General features: G+C 39.7%; 1 protein-coding gene and 1 pseudogene across 1 annotated transcript in view; both read left to right on the top strand.

Annotated features, from left to right (window-relative positions):
* KIF13B (kinesin family member 13B) overlaps positions 1-18176 on the top strand; it is a 194240-nt gene that overhangs the window by 68363 nt on the left and 107701 nt on the right. The window contains exons 9-12 of the mRNA XM_014592710.2: positions 2417-2504; positions 6509-6643; positions 11477-11589; positions 12744-12855. Coding sequence (XP_014448196.1) covers positions 2417-2504; positions 6509-6643; positions 11477-11589; positions 12744-12855 — 448 coding nt within the window. The remainder of the gene's footprint in view (positions 1-2416; positions 2505-6508; positions 6644-11476; positions 11590-12743; positions 12856-18176) is intronic.
* Positions 7266-9025, top strand: LOC102471357 (radixin pseudogene; annotated as a pseudogene).

Raw genomic sequence — 18176 nt, 5'->3', positions numbered from 1 at the left:
CTTTTTAAGAATTATTTATTTAATTTTATTTATTATTATTATTTTAAAATTGCTATAGGGTATGTGCACTCACCAGACACAGAGAGAGACAGAGAGAGGGAAAGTGAGACAGCAAGCTGCTAGGTCTGGGACTCAAACTACGGTCAGCCATGTGGGAGTCCAGCGCCTCAACCACCAGGCCACCTGTTGACCCCAGCAGTTCCGATTTTAAAGTGCAGTTAGTAGAGAGAAAGAAAGAGAAAACAAACACAGTGTTGATGAATACAATAGCTTGTTGATATGAAAACAGTATTAGGAAGGTCAAAGAGCCAAATTTGTCAAGGCTTACAGTACACTGAGGAGACATTTAGTTCTGTTTGGCTGAGGAAGATGACCAGGAAAGATGGTCATGAAGCTGTGAATTGCAGCAGTGCGCCAGCAGGAGAAACGGAGAGCCTCTCAGTTTCTCGTAGCCATCTGTTTTTTTTTTTTTTTTTTTCGATCAACATAATAATATTCAGGTCCTTTCTATACAAAATGTACTTAATAAACATTTATCGAGTGATTGTTATGTGTCAGGTACTATGCAAGTCATAGAAGGAAGCTCACACTGTGGACAGAGTGAAGATTCTGTGAGTAGATAATTATAATATTGGGTCGTTGGAAAAGTCATGATGTCTTCCTGCATGGAAAATCAGAAAAATACATCATAACTTTTCCAACAACCCAATACAACCTACTTTTAACTTTTGAAGGAGCTTCATACAATGTACAGAGCAAATAGGGTACGACAGACTGCCCAGAGGAGGAGACGATTCCACAGAGAGTACTTGGTGAATTTGGAGGAATTTGTCCACTGGGAAGTTAGGTGGGAACCACTCAGGCAAAGGGAACAGCCGCGGCTTCGAAGCATGGAGGTATAAAAAAGCCCCTGTCATTAACTTGGAGAAAGACCCAGTGGTTAGAAGGGTAGTGTTCACAGAAGTAAGAATTGGAACAAAAGGAGGTCAGAGATAGGCAGGTTTGGGACCAGGTCCCCACCTCTTCCTTAATCTTGTACCCCTGTTTGTTTTATCTGTCTTGAATGCCTTTTTCCTGCACTTGCCCCTCTGTGAAGATCATCACATTTTTCAGAATCAAGCACAGTCCTACTCTTTTCTAGAAATTCTTGGCTGACCGACTTCATACCTGTTCATTCTTTCGTTTTCCATAGTGCTTGTGTGGAATAGCTTGAACTTTACTATTTATACTTGGTCACAGTCTTTAGTAATTTCTTACATGTTTATCTTGTGGACAGGTTAGTAATTGATGTCACCAGCTTTGGATTCACAGCGCTCTGGATCCAGGTCCTTGTTACTTATTGAGCAAATTCCCTGCACTTTCTAGGCCTCACTTGCACAGAGGCTTCATTTGTACAGAGATGAATGATACTGTTTCACAGTATTTCAGGGGCTGTTATGAAGACAGACTGGAAGGTTTGAGGAGGTCTTAGAGTACTTAGTAGTATAAGTAAGTGCAATAGCTGGTAGCTGTCATTGTGTCCCCCATGAAAGTCTCTTGGGATTTTTTTAGGGCTAGTGTTTCTGAACAGTTAAAGTAAGTGGACTGAAGCTCCAAAGGTGATCTCATTTCAGCCAGACTATTCAACAGAACTGTGTGTGTGTGTTTGCCCAAGATCTCAAGAGGAGAAAGGAGGAGAAGGGATTGCGCCTTGGCCATCCCCTCTGGGGGGGGTGATTTCTTGTTTTCTGTCTCTCTGTCTTTCTGGTGAGCGCACATGCCTCATAGAAAAAATCTTTCTTAAAAAAATACTTTCTGGTGTATATCAGTAAGTATTCTTTATATGCTCTATAGTTTTGGTAGATGTCTTTTACACACTTTGTCAGTTCCTTGTTTTGTAGACTTTATTGAATCTTTTTTCATGTATTCATTAAAGTGATTATGAGTTTTCTCACTTCAGTCTGTCAATGTGATTAAGTGCTCGAATCTTTTTGTCCATTGTTAAAACAACCTAGCAGCTTGGTATAAGCTCCATTTTATGTTTTGAAATCATTAGATTCAGTTTGTTGTCTTTTGTTTGTCTTTATCATGATTGAGATTGGGCTGTAGTTTTCCTTTCTCGCAGTTAACATTTCTTGAGTTTGTGCTCTTCGTACCACATTGTGTGCCCTGACAAGTGGGTTGTTCGCATTCATTTGACTCCGCATTCCTCGTGGAAGTAAATAGACATCCTACAGTGTACCCTTTGGAGTGATGTGATGGTTTACCACATTATGAAGTTTTTCTTCCCAGTGAAGATTTTAAAGTTTGGTTTAAATTCTTCAGGGGTCAAGGGTCTTTCTTAAATTCACCATACACTTTTCTAGAGCACAGTTGAGTCCTTATTGTTAAACAATTGCTACTGTGAAAAAATCGTTTCTTTGTTTTGCGTGAATAGAAGCCGCCAAACGTTGAAAGTCAGAGAGCATAGTGTGTTGGGACCTTACGTCGATGGACTTTCTAAACTGGCTGTCACAAGCTACAAGGTAACAACCTCTTTCCCGTGAACTACTTAATTTAGTGTAGTAAAATTTTGAGGTTCTTTGGTTTAACTTGTTATTGTTTTCTAAATTAAATCTACTACCACTGTAGTATTACTTAATCATATGTTTTATGAAAAATTAAAAAAAAAATAGATTGGAGACCTGTCAATAAAGGTAGGCTAAACAGGATGAAGCTTTTAAATTAAGCCTCAGTTATCATATTTAATGGATTTAAAATGTGTTTGGAATGAATCTATATATTTATCTTTTATTGTTGTTTTTCCATTCTGGTGCCTGCTATACCTCTTTTTGTAATAAATGTTGTGACTTTGAGGCTTTTTACTTAAAGCGTTAAATTTTTCCTTTTTCCTAAAACATTGTTCTTTTTCACTTATGCAACAAAATAGAAACCTGTGATTTTCAATTTTTCAGTGTGTCAGGAGTTTGCTTGAATATAACATAATAAATATAATAGGATTTAAGTTCTTTAAAACACGGATTATTACCTGTTTGGTTCACTATATATCTGTAGTGTCTAGAAAGTATCTGGCATGTGGTAGGTGCTCTCAGTGTACATTTGAATGAATGAATGAATGATAATTTAAACGAGAGTTTTCATGCGGACAAGGTCTGGAGTTGGACTCTCCAGGGCCTGCATGGTGCCTCCAAAGGTGGTATGAAGGACCTAAGCCTTTTGGCGTTCCACAGAGAGAGATGTGGTAACACCCTTGTTCTCATAATTCAAGATGACGTTTAGAACCAAGATGTGATGGCGTGCTAGTCCCTTTAAGGAGATTTCACAGATGGCCTCTGTTGTACTTCACATCTTATTTGCTAAAACTTAATCATATGTCTAGACTGAGCTGCAAGGGCATCTGGGAAATGTCCTAGTTCTGCCACAGCGTGCTCAGATTGGGTTCCTTACGGGAAAGACGAGGACAGTGCATAATGGAGGGAGCTAGTTGACTTTCTCACATGTCATTTTCTTTCTATTTTTAAAGAATTATTTATTTAATTTTATTTATTCATTCATTTATTTTAATTTGACCAGAGAGAGACACAGAGAGAGAAAGGGAAAATGAGAAACCAAGCCACTGGGACTCGAACCATGGTTGGCCATGTAGGAGAGTCCAGTGCCTTAACCATCATACCACCTGTTGGCTCCCACATATCATTTTTATTGTTTCTCATGAAAAATTCTTATAAGGAAGATAATGTTATAATTCGGGATTGTTATTTATTTAGAGAGATTTTTGCTATCGGGGCGTGCATTTCCTAGAGAGATAGAAAACAAGAAATCCCCCCCCCCCCCAGAGGAGATGGCCACACTGCAATCCCTTTTCCTCCATTCTCTTCTTGGGATTTTTTGGGCATGCACACTCATGCACTCAGCATGAGTTTCAAACTGCTGGGTCCAGGACTCAAACCGTGGTTGATTACGTTGGAGTCCAGCGCCAACCATTACATCATTTGCTGGTCCCATCATTCTGTAGCATTATTAGTGAAACTAAAATTCGTATTATTTTGGAGCTTATAACTTCTTTTTAAAGAGAGTAGTTTTTTTTTTTTCTTCTTTTTTTTGAGAGGTTTTTGCTATAGGGCACGTGCGCTCGCCAGACAGAGACAGAGAGACAGAAAGTGGGAAATCATCCCCCGGGGTCTATGCCACAATCCCTTCTCCATTCTCCTCTCAGGATCTTGGGCACGCACACACATGCGTCCGGCGTGAGTTTTAAGCCACCAGGTCCAGGATGTGAACCGCGGTTGACTACATGGGAGTCTAACAACATAGCCATTACGCTAACTGCTGGTCCCAGGAGAGTAGTTTTTATTTAAAAAATTATTTAAAAGTGTTGGAACAAATTCATAGTTAAAGCATTTAAAAATGATTCTTGGGGTGCAGGTGGCGTGGTGATTAAGGATGCTAGACTCTCACATGGCTGACTATAATTTGAGTCCTGGACCTGGCGGCTAGCTTTTTATCTTTTCTTCTCTCTCTCTCTCTGTGTCTCTCTTTGGTCAAATAAAAATAATAATAATAAAGAAGTTAAATAATAATTTTTTTTGAAGAGGTTTTTGCTATAGGATACGTACATTCACTAGAAAGACAGAGACAGAGAGACAGAAAGCAAGAAATCACCCCCCAGGGAGATGGCCACGCCACAATCCCTTTTTCTCCATTTTCCTCTCGGGATCCTGGGCATGCATGCACATGCACCTGGCGTGAGTTTAAGCCACTGGGTCTGGTATTTGAACTGTGGTCGACTACATGGGAGTCCAGTGATGTATCCATTACATCATCTGCTGGTTCCAATAAAATAATTCTTAAAAAAAAAATAAAGACTCTTTTATTTTAGATTGTGTACTGTCTCAGTTCTAGCCTTGTCCAGGGAAGGGCCTCCAGAAACTGTACCTTTGGAGTCCGGCCTCACTGAAAGGAGTTTTTATTTTACGGAAAGGAAGCCAGCTAAAGGCACAGCACGTGTGCTTGCTGGAAAGAGAGAGACAGAAAGTGAGAAGTCACTCCCCAGGGGAGATGGCTATGCCACAATCCCTTGTCCTCCTCTTGGAATTTTGGGCATGTGTATACATGTGCCCGGCGTGGTTTTTTTCAAGCCTCCAAGACCAGGACTCAAACCACGATTGGCTTGTGGGAGTCCAGAGCTAACCACTGTGCCACCTGCTAGCCTCCATGATCCTTCTATTGCAGGACTAGGAACATGTAATAAATCTGTGCAGAAAATGAGTCTCTTGATGTTCTCATTTTTAAAAACAGATCTGGTAAAACATATACCACAGTGTTAATGATTTGCCTTGGTAAAGGGATTACAAGTTATTTTCAGTTTTCTTTATTGTTTGTTTTAATTTGCCAGAGGGCATGTGCTCTCACCAAAGAGACAAAGAGAGAAAGAGAGGGGACGGGAGAAAGTACTTCTCAATGGGGGCATGGCCATGGTGCAATCCTTTCCCCTCTGTATCTCTACCCTTTCAGAATTTTTGGTATAAGCACACATGTGCCTAATATGTTTTTCAAGCTGCAGGGCAGGATTCCAGCTGCCCGGTTGGCTGTGTGGGATCTGGCTCACTTAACCACTAGGCCACAGGGTACCAGTCTACCCCACCCCCTACCTTTTTCTTCCCTTCTAATTCATGAGGAGAGTCCAGACATAGAGAAAGGGAAGGAACACCTTTGAACAGGATCTTGACAGTTCCCTTCCTATAGACCTCTAGCTCCTCAGGGTCCCTTCCATGGCTCAGATTGATTCATGGTCAAACCCACAGTTGGCCATGTGGCTTCCAGCACTGCAGTTCAGTACTGTACTGCCTGTGTCATTGAAGATGGGCCATGAGTTACTTTTATTTGTTTGTTTTTATGATCTGTTTTAATAGTAAATGTGTATTGCTTCTGTAATTAAAGAAAATAACATTTTCCAAACTTTTAATTACATTGGCATGACATATTCATCTATCTTGTGTGATTTTTTTTTTTAAGAGATTTGTTATAGGGCAAGTATGCTTGCTGGAGAGACATAGAGACAGAAAGCAAGAAATCATCCCCTGGGGGGATGGCCACGCTGCAGTCCCTTCTCCTCCATTCTCCTCTCAGGATCTTGGGCACACATGAACACGTGCCCGGCATGAGTTCTAGGCCGGCAGGTCCAGGACTCAAATCACGGTCGACTACATGGGAGTCCAGTAACGTAACCATTATGCCATCTGCTAGTCCCACCATCTTGTGTGATCCTAAAAATATAGTTTCTGAACTTTTCTAAGTCAAAGCTGCCACATCTTCTGTATCTACAGGAAATAATGTACTTTGAGTTTTCAGAGAGTAATGGCTATCATACTCTGGGGTTTAATTTTCATTGAGAAATAAAATACAAACTCCCAGTGTATTGCCTAAGTAGTGACATTTGTAATCCATACGGTAGCATTTCATAGTATAGCAGTCTTACTGTCTAGCAAACTAATAGTGAAATGTGTGTCTGTAACCTCTTTCCACTTAGGACATTGAGTCTTTGATGTCAGAGGGTAACAAATCTCGTACAGTTGCTGCAACCAACATGAATGAGGAGAGTAGCAGATCCCATGCCGTCTTCAAAATCACCCTCACGCATACGCTCTATGACGCGAAGTCTGGGGTAGGTGTTCAGACGCATGTCCTTTTTGTGCATTTCTTTTTTTGTGTTTAAAGAATTAACTTTATTTATTTATTTACTTTAATTTGATAATAGAGGAATAGAGTGAAAGAAAAGAGAGAGAGAAAGCGAGAAAGCAAGTCACCAGGTCCAGGAACTCAAACTGCGGTTGGCCATGTGGGAGTCCAGCATCCTTAATCACTATGCTATTTGCTGGCCCCTTTGTGAATTTCTAAACTGCATGATGGCTTGCCCTTTTTTCTTCAGGTGTTGGATGAATTAAAGTCCTTGCTAGACCTGTGTATTAATTAGGACTCTAGAGAAGAAAAAGAAGCCCCTCCTGGTAAACAGAAAGGGATTTATAGTAGGTGGTGGACACCTGAGGAGTAGTGTGTTCTAGACTGCACTTCTAGGGATAACTCCCAGGACAACACAGATCCAGCCCAGGAGGCAGGGATGAAGAACTTGCTTCCATTGGCTCAGCTGGTCTTTTATTTATTTATTTTTTTTAAAGAGGTTTTTGCCATAGAGCGTGTACACTTGCTAGAGAGGAAGAAGCAGATGGAGATTCAGAGACTGTGGGGAAAGGTGACAACAGAATTCATAGAAGTGAAAAAAATTTTAAGTAGGTAACAGAAAAAGAAGGAAAATGCCTAAACCAATCAATGTAAGCGTAACTACAATGGAATTTGCCATTCGGCCCAATACAACTGGCAAACAACTTTTTGACTGGGTGGTGAAAATGGTTTGCGTGAGGTCTGGTGTTTTAGGCTGCAGTATGTAGACAGCAAAGGTTACTCTACATGGCTTAAACTAAATAAAAAGGTAACACAGCAGGATGTTAAAAAAGAGAATCTTTTACAGTTCAACTTTAGCGCCAGATTCTTTCCTGAAGATGTTTTGGAGGGATTAATTCAAGAAATAACCAGAGGCTTTTCTTCTTACAAGTTAAAGAAGCAATCTTAAGTAATGAGATATAATGCCCACCAGGAATTGCAGTTCTTTTGGCTTCTTATGCTGCCCAAGCAAAATATGGTGATTGCAGTAAAGAAATTCACAAGCCAGGACACCTGGCTAATGGTAGACTCCTACTCCAGCGTTTTTGGAACAACATAAACTGACAAAGGAACAGTGGGAAGAAAGAATACAGTACTGGCATGAAGAACATAGAGGAATGCTAAAGGAAGATTCTGTGATGGAATACTTGAAGATTGCATGACATCTAGAAATGTATGGAATCAACTATTTTGAAATAAAGAATAAAGGGGAACTGAATTGTGGCTAGGCCTTGATGCATTGGGTCTGAATGTTTATGAGCACAATGACAAGTTAACACCTAAAATTGGTTTTCCTGGGGGTGAAATCATAAGTATTTCATTCAGTGACAAAAATTTTGTTATAAAGCTGATTGACAAAAAGACACGTGATTTTGGTTTTTATGCACCTTGTCTGAGAATCAATAAACGCATTTTGGCCGCACGCATGGGAAACCATGAACTGCACATGAGAAGAAGGAAGCCCGACACTACTGAGGTACAGCAGATGCAGACTCAGGAGAGGGAGGAGAAGCATCAGGCGCAGTTGGAAAGGGAACAATGGGAGAATGACAAGAGAAAGGAGAAAAGGAAAGGATAGAAAATGAAAAAGAAGAGCTAATGGAATGTCTAAGAAAAATTGAAGAACAGACCATGAAAGCCCAGAAAGAACTAGAAGAACAGACTCGAAAAGCTCTAGAACTGGATCAGGAATGAAAATGGGCAAAAGCAGCAGCAGATTGGCCTGAGAAGGAGCATCGAGCTACTGAAGAGACCAAGTTTGTTATAGCAAAACAAGCTGCTGACCAGATGAAGAATCAGGAACAGCTAGCAGCGGAACTTGCCGAATTCACTGCCCAGATTGCCCTCTAGAAGAAGACAAGAAAAAGGAGGAGGAAGCTACTGAGGCAACACAAAGCTTTTGCAGCCCAGGAAGACTTGGAAACGACCAAAGAGTTAGAAACTAATATCTGCCCCCCCCACCAGTCATTCCTCCAACAGAAAATGAGCAGGATGAACATGATGAAAATAATGCTGAGGCTAGTGCTGAATTATCAGATGAAGGGGTAATGAACCAGAGAAGTGAGGAAGATCATGTAACAGAAACACAGAAAAAATAGTGAGTCAAGAAGCAACTCCAGGCATTAAGTTCTGAATTAGCCCAAGCCATAGATGAAACCAGAGACACAAAATGATGTTCTTCATGCTGAGACAGTTAAAGCAGGCCACGATAAGTATAAGACTCTGCGACAGATTCGACAGGGCAACACAAAGCAGCGTATTGATGAGTTTGAAGCAATGTGAGAGCCGTTATTTTGCATAAATGTTCTTCATAAGCTGAACCACCAACGGAGAAAAGCAGGACTTTGCACAAGTGATGGAATGCATCCCACCTTGCCAAAGCATGTACACCAGTTTGTGGTGCCTAAAAGACATATTTAAGGGGAGCTGTTCAACATTAAGGCAGTGTGATGTCATGCTTGTTTTTCTTTTTCTCTTGGGCCAGAGAATGGAGAAGGGTGTTCCATCACCTCCTTTCACATTTTTCTTTTTTTTTTTTCTGTTGAAGATCAACACTAATTATCATGTCTGACAAATGTGTATGTGTGTGGTTTGTTTGAGCACATCTTAAAGGATAATGGTGAACATTTTCATGAGTGTTTTCCCTTGCCCTTTCCATATGTACCCTGTATACATTTCCACATTTTGTCTCACTCATATTTTCTTGGTGTGCCCTTTTCATATCCTGCCATATTCCTAAATGTAATTCTGTGATCATGCAGATCATTTGCAGTGTTTAAAATGAGGGGAGGGAGAGCAGGAAGGACAGGCTTGGATGATTGTGTAAAAGACAGCTGTGAATCATGGAAAGGATTAGAATGTTTAATAGTGTAATGTGCAGCTGGTGGTTAACGTTTTTAAATCTCAATTTAATTATATTATTGGATATTTGATATCTGCTTATATAATTACATTTACCTTTGACTACTGCATTAATTAGTATTTCATTCCCTGTAACCTTTGATGGTTTTCTTTGCCTGCCAATTCACACAGTGTCAATGCCAGGTAGTAGTTTTTCTTTCTCTTTTTAAAAAATTTTATTCATTGTCATTATTTTATTTATTTATTTTATTATTACTTTTGAAGTTGACCAGAGAGAGAAACAGAAAGAGAGAAGGAAAATGAGAAAGCAAGCCATCAGATCTGGGACTCAAACCATGGTCAGCTGCATTAACCACCATGCCACCTGCCGCCCCCCAGCCAGTAATAGTTCTACAGGAGAAATTATTGATGAAACAACTACCTGCAGATAGTTATCTCGGAAAGATTTGGAAACTTTTGTTCTTTCGTGGACTTAGAAAAACATAACTAATAAAAGAAAACTTACACTTGTTAGTAATTGATTTTAATCACTGGAAAAAAACCTGAGTTTTCCTGGAAGGGCAATATATATGAAAACATCAGTCCCAAGAAGGGGACAGTAATACCACCTCACTGTTACATCTGGTCGTTCAAACACAGTGCAGAGTGTAAGCTATATGTTTTGTAATACATGGTCTCAAACATGAAGGAATATTTTGAGACTCATTTTCCTTGAGCATCTCTTAAAGTGCTAAATTTTTACCTGCTTTTTTGTTGAGTTGAACTGTGGGACTCTGATTTGTATTAAAATTGTAAGTTCTCAAAAAAAAAATTAAATCGAATCACCAATGGAAATGTTTTTCTGCCACATTGAAAACTTCCCTGTTGACTGATACAATTGTTTTCTCTCTTTTTATGTGAAGTTTCACATATTTTATTATGGTGCCTGTCCCTTAGAACATCAATTTCAAATACCAGAAGCTAAAATAATTACTCTGGCAAAGTGCTATATTTTGGCAGGATTTTCATTTGCTGAAAGCATATTTTTCTCCTTTTTACCAATCACAGCAAGATTAGTTTAACAACAAAAAGTTCTTTGTTTTCTATTTTGTTTTCAGCACAAAATGAAAAACATACTGCAGACTTTTTTTTAAACAAAAAATACTTTTGACTTGGGAAGCTTTTGTTAGCAACATATTTATCTAATGGAGATAAAGAAAAAAATGTACATTTTAAGGGAAAGTTTCAAAAATGGTTTAGTCTATAAGGTTTTGGTATTGATGCTCTACATTACTTGTATGACTGCTGAAGTATAAAATACCTGTGACACATATCACATACATATATACACATATATTTTATATGTATACATACATGTTTTACTTTTCATTTATAAATATACATAATATAATATTTTAATTAGAAAAGGATGTATATCTAATAACTGAAATTATGAAATAAAAGAATTATGAAAAATTTTAGAAAGTAGAAAGTGTTTCAAGTTTTTGACAGATTCTTCTGTTTTATAAAAATCAGGTAAATTTTTTAATATCATTAAGAATTTTCAATATTTTACCTCAAGATTACTGGTAAATATTAACAAAATTTTAAACATAATGTCAAATCATGTTAAAATTTACATCTTCTGGTATATTTCTTGGAATATTTTGTTGGGGTCCTTCAAAAAGTTCCTTCCGTTTGGAGACACTGTTGCTCTGACCTAATTCACTTTCACTCCATATGGATTAGGAGAGTTCTGTAAATGTGTGTATCTACTACTAGATTGTTTAGTTTTCTTACAGTGTTTTGAAGCAGTATAAAGTAATTTTGAAATAACAGTAAATAACCTAGTAAAGGATTTGGATCCTGAACCCATTTGATTGAGACAGTTCAGCTTCCTGTGTTAGCTGCTATTAGTCTCTATCACTTGTCTTTATAGACATCTGGAGAGAAAGTGGGCAAACTCAGCCTGGTTGATTTGGCTGGCAGTGAACGAGCAACAAAAACGGGAGCTGCTGGGGACCGGCTGAAAGAAGGGAGCAACATTAACAAGTAAGTGTCCCAGAAGCTTGTCTGTATGGCTTTCTGATTTAATAGCCAAATAGGGAAACCTCTGTGGTTATTAAAATAATAAGATGGTTCTGGAGTGATTAAGGCCATCATGAGTAAGTAGTTTGGAACTATTTCCTGTTGAGTTTGTTGTGTCTGAGCTCAGTTTCTGTTCTGTAGAGCTGTGTGATGGGCCGAGGAGCACAGCCTCCGTCAAGTCGTGGTTTGTCAGTGATGGCCCTACTGACATTTGGGGTTGGGGAGTTTTGTCGTAGAGGCGTGTCCTATGCATTATAGAGTGTTTAGCAGCATCCCTGGCTTTCTCTCAGAGGGTCTTAGTACTTGCTGTCTCTGCCTCAGCCCCCCTGTTAAGACAGGCCAGCTGGTGAGGGCATTGCTCACTGGTCACTGTGGGGACAGTCACCCTCCAGTTGAGAATCACTGGTCTAGCTACGAAGAAGCACAAAGGTAATGGTTCTCTCGGAGCCGAGCTTTGGATCCTGACCATGTATTGCTGTCTGAACAGTGTGGGTACTGGCCACGCTGGACCTTCTTTCTTATAACTGCTTGTGTTTACCCAAGTCCAGGAAGCTAGGAGTTCATGAAGTAAAATTTTGTTCACACTTCTGTCATATTGTTATCTTTTCTACTCATGTTAAGTCAGTCCTCATAGGTAGGGATTTATTCTGTCCTTCTGTCTCTGAGAAGGGCACAGAGTAAGTCAGTATTAACCAACTGGAGCGGCTAGAACCTCGTCATCCAGCTGCTGTGATATTATTGAGTCATATATATCAAAGTAATGTTTGCTGTCTTAATACTTTAATACTGTTATGATCATTATATTGTGTTTGGGCCTGCCTTCCTTAAAGATATGTGGTGTTCATGTTGTTATTTTGACCTGAAATTTACAGCTCACATTTTTATCTACAAAGAATGGGGGAAAAGAAAGGGGCTAAGCAGTTTCATTGCTTAAAGTCCTATGAGCAGGGCAACAGCTGTCTAGAGTTTGTGTGTTTTGATATTAAGGAGCAAAATGCTGATGGCAGTGCTGTTCACATGCAGGTACAAAGGCATCTTGGCGTTCAATCTTTGTGCTGAAATGTGACATATGATCTACGGCATATTTTGTAATTATTACGCTTTGTTGCACCATGCAGGTCCCTCACAACCCTCGGTCTGGTTATCTCAGCCCTAGCAGATCAGGGTGCTGGCAAAAACAAGAACAAATTTGTTCCGTATCGTGACTCAGTTCTCACTTGGCTGCTCAAAGTAAGTTTTCTTTATTTCCCCCCTCACATGTACTTTTGGTGGTTGGTAAAATCGAAGAATAAAGAATAGACTATTAATCCCTTCCGGTTATCATTTCCTCCATTAATGCTCAAATTTATAATATTCAGACTCTTAAGATAATCACAATTATGATGGATGAACATAGATTTCTTCCTCGGAGTTAATATCCTCTGGCCCTCCAGAACCTAGATGGGTTAGGGTCTTTGGGTTCACTCTAAATCACACAGTTGCTTCTGGAGATTTGGGGGACTAGAGAAAGGACCCAGTGTGAATCTGACAGCTGAGTGAGTCATCGAAAAGGAGTTTCCACCGTCTGGCCCACTCAGCTGGACTGCTCCATCTTCCTCACAGACTCCTTTTGTTTCACTGACATTTTGGACCTCATTTTCTGTTTAACCTTACTCATAATCATTTTATTTTGCTTTCAATTTCTTACAGGTAGAGCACACCACAGTCATTTATTGATTAACTTTTTTTAAAAGAGAGTTTTCTTCCTATGGGTACATGTGCTCATCAGAGAGACAGAAACCTAGAATCACCCTCTAGGGGGGATGGCCATGACACAGTCCCTTGTCCTCCATTCTCCTCTTGGGATCTTGGCTACACACACACACACACATACACACATGCCCAGTGTGAGGTTTAAGCAAGCAGGTCCAGGACTTGAACTGCAGTCGACTATATGGAAGCCCAGTGATATAACTATTATGCCCTTGATTAAGTTTTATAGTTCATTTATTCATTTATTTATGAGATAGAGCATAGGAGTGCACGCATGTATGATAGAGAGAGAGAGAGATGCACCGTCAACCAGGTCTTGTCATATGACGATTCCTCTCCTCTGCCTTCCAGGTGGTCAGGATGGTGGGCACATACTCAGCATATTTTCAGGCCAACCCGTGGATTTGAATCTGGTTAGCCCTGCAATTCAGTTTACTATTGACTGCACCACCAGGCAGGGCCTCATTGATTGATTAATGTGAATGAGAGAGGTGGAAAGGAGAAAGAAAATAAATCTCTAAGAGGAGAACACGACGACCTGCAAGCCACTTCTGTACACCCAAAATACTGTGACTTTGGCTGGCTCCATCACAGTAATGAACCACTCAGGAGAAGCTGGATCCTACTTGGTGGCTATGGTTTGAATCCCCAGCCTCTGTGGCCTGAAACACACCTGGGCATGTGCAAATACAAGGGGTCCTACAGGTTGGATGACTGGAGGAAGAAGGTCATGGCATGACCAGACCTTATGAATGGTGTTCTCTTTCTGTCTCTTTCTCTCACTCTCACATGTGGTCCCATGTGCTATATCATAAGTAAAGAAAATAAAAATAAAAAGTACTGTGGCTTGGGTTGGTGATGCACCATGTGGTAGACACTTCGCTTAGACCTGAGAGGAGAATGGAGGAGACGGGATTGTAGCATGGCTATCCCTCCTGGAGTTGATGTCTCGCTTTCTGTCGCTCTATCTCTCTGGTGAGTGCACCGCCCTGTAGCAAAAATCTCTCCTAAAAAAAAAAGAAATAAAAATTAATCTTGACATTTCACTTGTTCCTCCCCCCACCAGGTAATCATGATAGAATACTTCACTTCTTCCTTTCCCCTGGTGGCGCTTTCTCCTCCCTCTTTTCCTGTCTTTCTCTGGTGAGCACACATGCCCTATGGCAATAAAAAATAAATAAAACTAAAATAAAAAAGATTGGAATTCAAGGGTCCAGATGGTGGCACTTTGGTAAAAGGCTGTGCTCTATGAGGCTGACCAAGTTGGGAAAGTTTTCTGGTTCACATCCGGAGATCTCTTAAGTACAGGGCCCACATGTGCTAATGACCTGGGGCTGGCGAGGCTGGTGGTGGGTCACTGCATCAAGACTCTGTGAGGTTGCTTCTATTTGTCTCTTCCCCTGTCCCTCTCATTTGTAATTCTTGAGGAATGAAAACAAAATGTTTTTAAAAAGCTCATTTTCTCAGGCTAACCTCATAGCCTAGGTTATACTTGACCATGATTTGATCCTCCACCTGGTGGCTTTTCTCACCATCGCATGTGGGTTACTCATTTGGTAGGGCAGTTAGTGCAGAACTACTTCATGTTAAGATGAGTTTTGCTTCTCTATATAACTTTCTAAACATAGGCCTCTTCACATCAAGGAACTTCTGGTAATGAATGCTTAGATAATGAATACCTTTCAAATTCATTCCCTTTCCCTTTTTTTTTTTTGAATTGACATATAATAATTATACATATTTATGGAGTATAACATGATTTCTCAGTACAAGAATGTAATGTGTGAGGACTAATTCAGAATTGGTATATTTATCACCTCAACTATTTGCCATTACTTTTGTGTTGGATACATTCTAAATCCTGTTTTTTTAGGCTCTTCAAGATATACATTAAATTGTTGTTAATTATATCTACCCTACTTTATGTCACTAGGAGTTGCTTCTCCTGTCTACGTGTAATTACCAACCTATTAACCAATATTTTGTTACCACTCCCTCTTTTTTTAAAAAAAATGATTTTTTATTTAATTTTATTCATTGTCATTATTTTATATATATATATTTTTGAAGTTAACCAGAGAGAGACAGCAAGAGAGAAAAAAAGTGAGAAAGCAAGCTGCCAGGTCTGGGACTCAAACCACAGCCAGCCATGTGGGAGTCCAGCCGCCTTAACCGTCATGCCACCTGCCAGCCCAACCACTCCCTCGTCACCTGCCCCTTCCTTTCCAGCCTTGGCTAGTTCTTCAACTTGCTGATCTTTGCAGTTTCCACATGAGAGGGGAAATGTGCGTATTTCTCTTTGTATGTTGCTTATTTCACTTAATGTAATGTTCTCCAGGCTCACCCATGTTGCCTCAGATGACAGGATTTCATTTTTTTTAACGGCTGAATAGTATTCCTGTGTGTGTGTTTAACATTTTCCTTATCCTATATTCATCTTTTGGTGAATTTTTAGGTTGATTTTATCTCTTGGCTATTGTGAATAGTGTGCTGTAGTCATCATTAGAGTGTAGACAACGCTACAAAATACTGATTTTTCCTTTGGATATTTGCCTTATTGTAGGAATGGAGGATATAAGGCAGTTCTATTTTTTGTTTCTTAAGTAACCTCCATATGTTTTCCATAATGGTTGTGCTAATTTACATTCCCACAACAGTATGAAAGATTTCTCCTTTTTCTACATTCTTACCTGCATTTACTAGTTTTTGTCTTTTCACTAATAGCCCTTGTAACTTGCTTCTTCCTTTTTTCTGTTTTACTGCCATTTTCTGGATGAAGAGCATGCCCATTTCTCACTGTAATGTCAAAAATTAGGTCATTGGGGAAGTCACGACACATTTTCACATAGAAAAATATATCATGACTTTCCCGACAACCCAATATTTCCCTTAAGCTTTCTTAGTCCAATCTGTTCTCCACAGTTAGGTTAGATTAATACTCTTAATTTCAAATCTCTTCAGTAACTATAAACCCTTAGGATAAAGTCCAGATTCTTTAATGATATGTGATTTATAAGGCTCTTCATAATCTGACCCTGCCTTACGTTTCATTGTTCATCGTTTGCGTCTCAGTATTAGAAATTCTAGCTATGTGCTGAGTGCAGTGTAACTCCTAGGACTTCACTTTTGTTCCTTTTGGAACGTTCTTCCCCTTCTCTGTTTCTCTGACTTTCCTCCTCTCTTCCATTTTCCTGAATATTACATTTTTATCTTTAGGTCTCAAATGTCACCTACTCTGGAACTCTTCCCCGGCGTCTCAAGAACTGGCGTTCTGCTGTTTGTCCACTAGATACTGTATTTATCCCTGCTTTAGTTCCGATCGTGTCTTACTTGCTCAGCAGCATCTCCCAAAGTGAGTGTAGGTGGTTCGCTCCACCAAGAGCTGAATGAATGACTCCTTACAGCTCAGTTCTGAACTGGTGCCATGATCTTTGATAGGTCTTTAAGCCTTCCTGGGTCTCATTTCTCATCTGTGAAATGAAATAATTTGATTAGATGACTTCAGAAAGTTCACTCAACTTTAAAAAAATTCTGACTTCCAAAATTAAATTTCTTTCTTATGTTCATTTAATTTGTGGCTGCCACATTTGAAATGAAGCTCGTCTGATTTGCCTAATTAAACAAATAAAGAGTAAACAAGAAACTATACTTTCTCCTTGAACGAGTGCCAGTTCTTTTGTTGCTATTTCCTGTTTGCTAATGGCACAAGGCCATTTTTTAACATAAGCATATTGTTACTCCATGAACAAGGGCTTTCAGAATACCCAGTGTTTGTTATTTGCCAGGTTTCCTTTCCTCAGCACAAATTGAAGCACAATATGCTCGCTTTTCTCCTTTGGTGGTTATTGTTACAAATCCCCTTTACCCAGTAGCACTTGCTGTTCTCGTGGGCTTACAGCAGCATTAGTCCTTGAAGGGCAGGCAGCACTCCACACAGTGCTGCTGGTGAACTGAATTGCGAAGCACTTTCATTCTCACCATTTTTTTATATCATGTTTGAATTGTATTAATGTGCACAGGACTCTCCATGATATTTTTCTGGCTGTTGCCAAGTCTGGGACACCAGCAGATTGATTTCTGGAAGTGAATATCAAAGCAAGCAGTTCAGGCTTTCACTTCCTAAAGCTTGAATTCATGGTTTCCTGCCTTTTCATACTTCAGAGTATATTTTCTTCAATAATGTAATTATCTCTGTTTTCCATGGAAAACTGATTTTCTTTTCTTAAGAGATTTTTGCAGGGCTGGCAGGTGGCATGGTGGTTAAGGGCGCTGGACTCCCACGTGGCTGACTGTGGTTTGAGTGCCAAACATGGGTGTTTGCTTTCTCTCTCTCTCTCTCTCTCTCTGTCCCTCTGTGGTCAAATTAAAACAAATAAATAATGTTAATAAAATAATTCTTAAAGAATTATTAAAAAAAGAGAGACTTTGCTGTCAGGCACATGGGCTTGCTGAAGAGATTAGACAGAGACACACAAAGTGAGCGATCAATCCCCCCCCACCCCTGCCCCCCAAAGAGGATGGCCACAATTCTTCTCCATTCTCCTCTTGAGATTTTGGGCACGTTCGTACATGAGCCCTGCTTGAGTATTAAGCTCTCAGGTCCTGACCTTGGACCACAGTCGACTATGTGGGAATCCAGCAATGTAACCATTATGTTGTCTGCTGGTCCTGGAAAGCCAAATTTTTGTAATTAGTAAATAGACATATTGCATTGCCTGTGATTATATTGAACCATTAGTGATACCTTTATTTTTTGACAGTGGGGTGAAAACTTGGAAAAGTGTCAGGCCACCTTTCTT

The sequence above is a fragment of the Tupaia chinensis genome, unplaced genomic scaffold (assembly GCF_000334495.1).
Source record: "Tupaia chinensis unplaced genomic scaffold, TupChi_1.0 Scaffold138390_1, whole genome shotgun sequence".
In the NCBI taxonomy this organism is placed as follows: Eukaryota; Metazoa; Chordata; class Mammalia; order Scandentia; family Tupaiidae; genus Tupaia; species Tupaia belangeri.
Note: the sequence above shows the minus strand (reverse complement) of the source record. Positions and strands in the feature narration are given on the sequence as shown.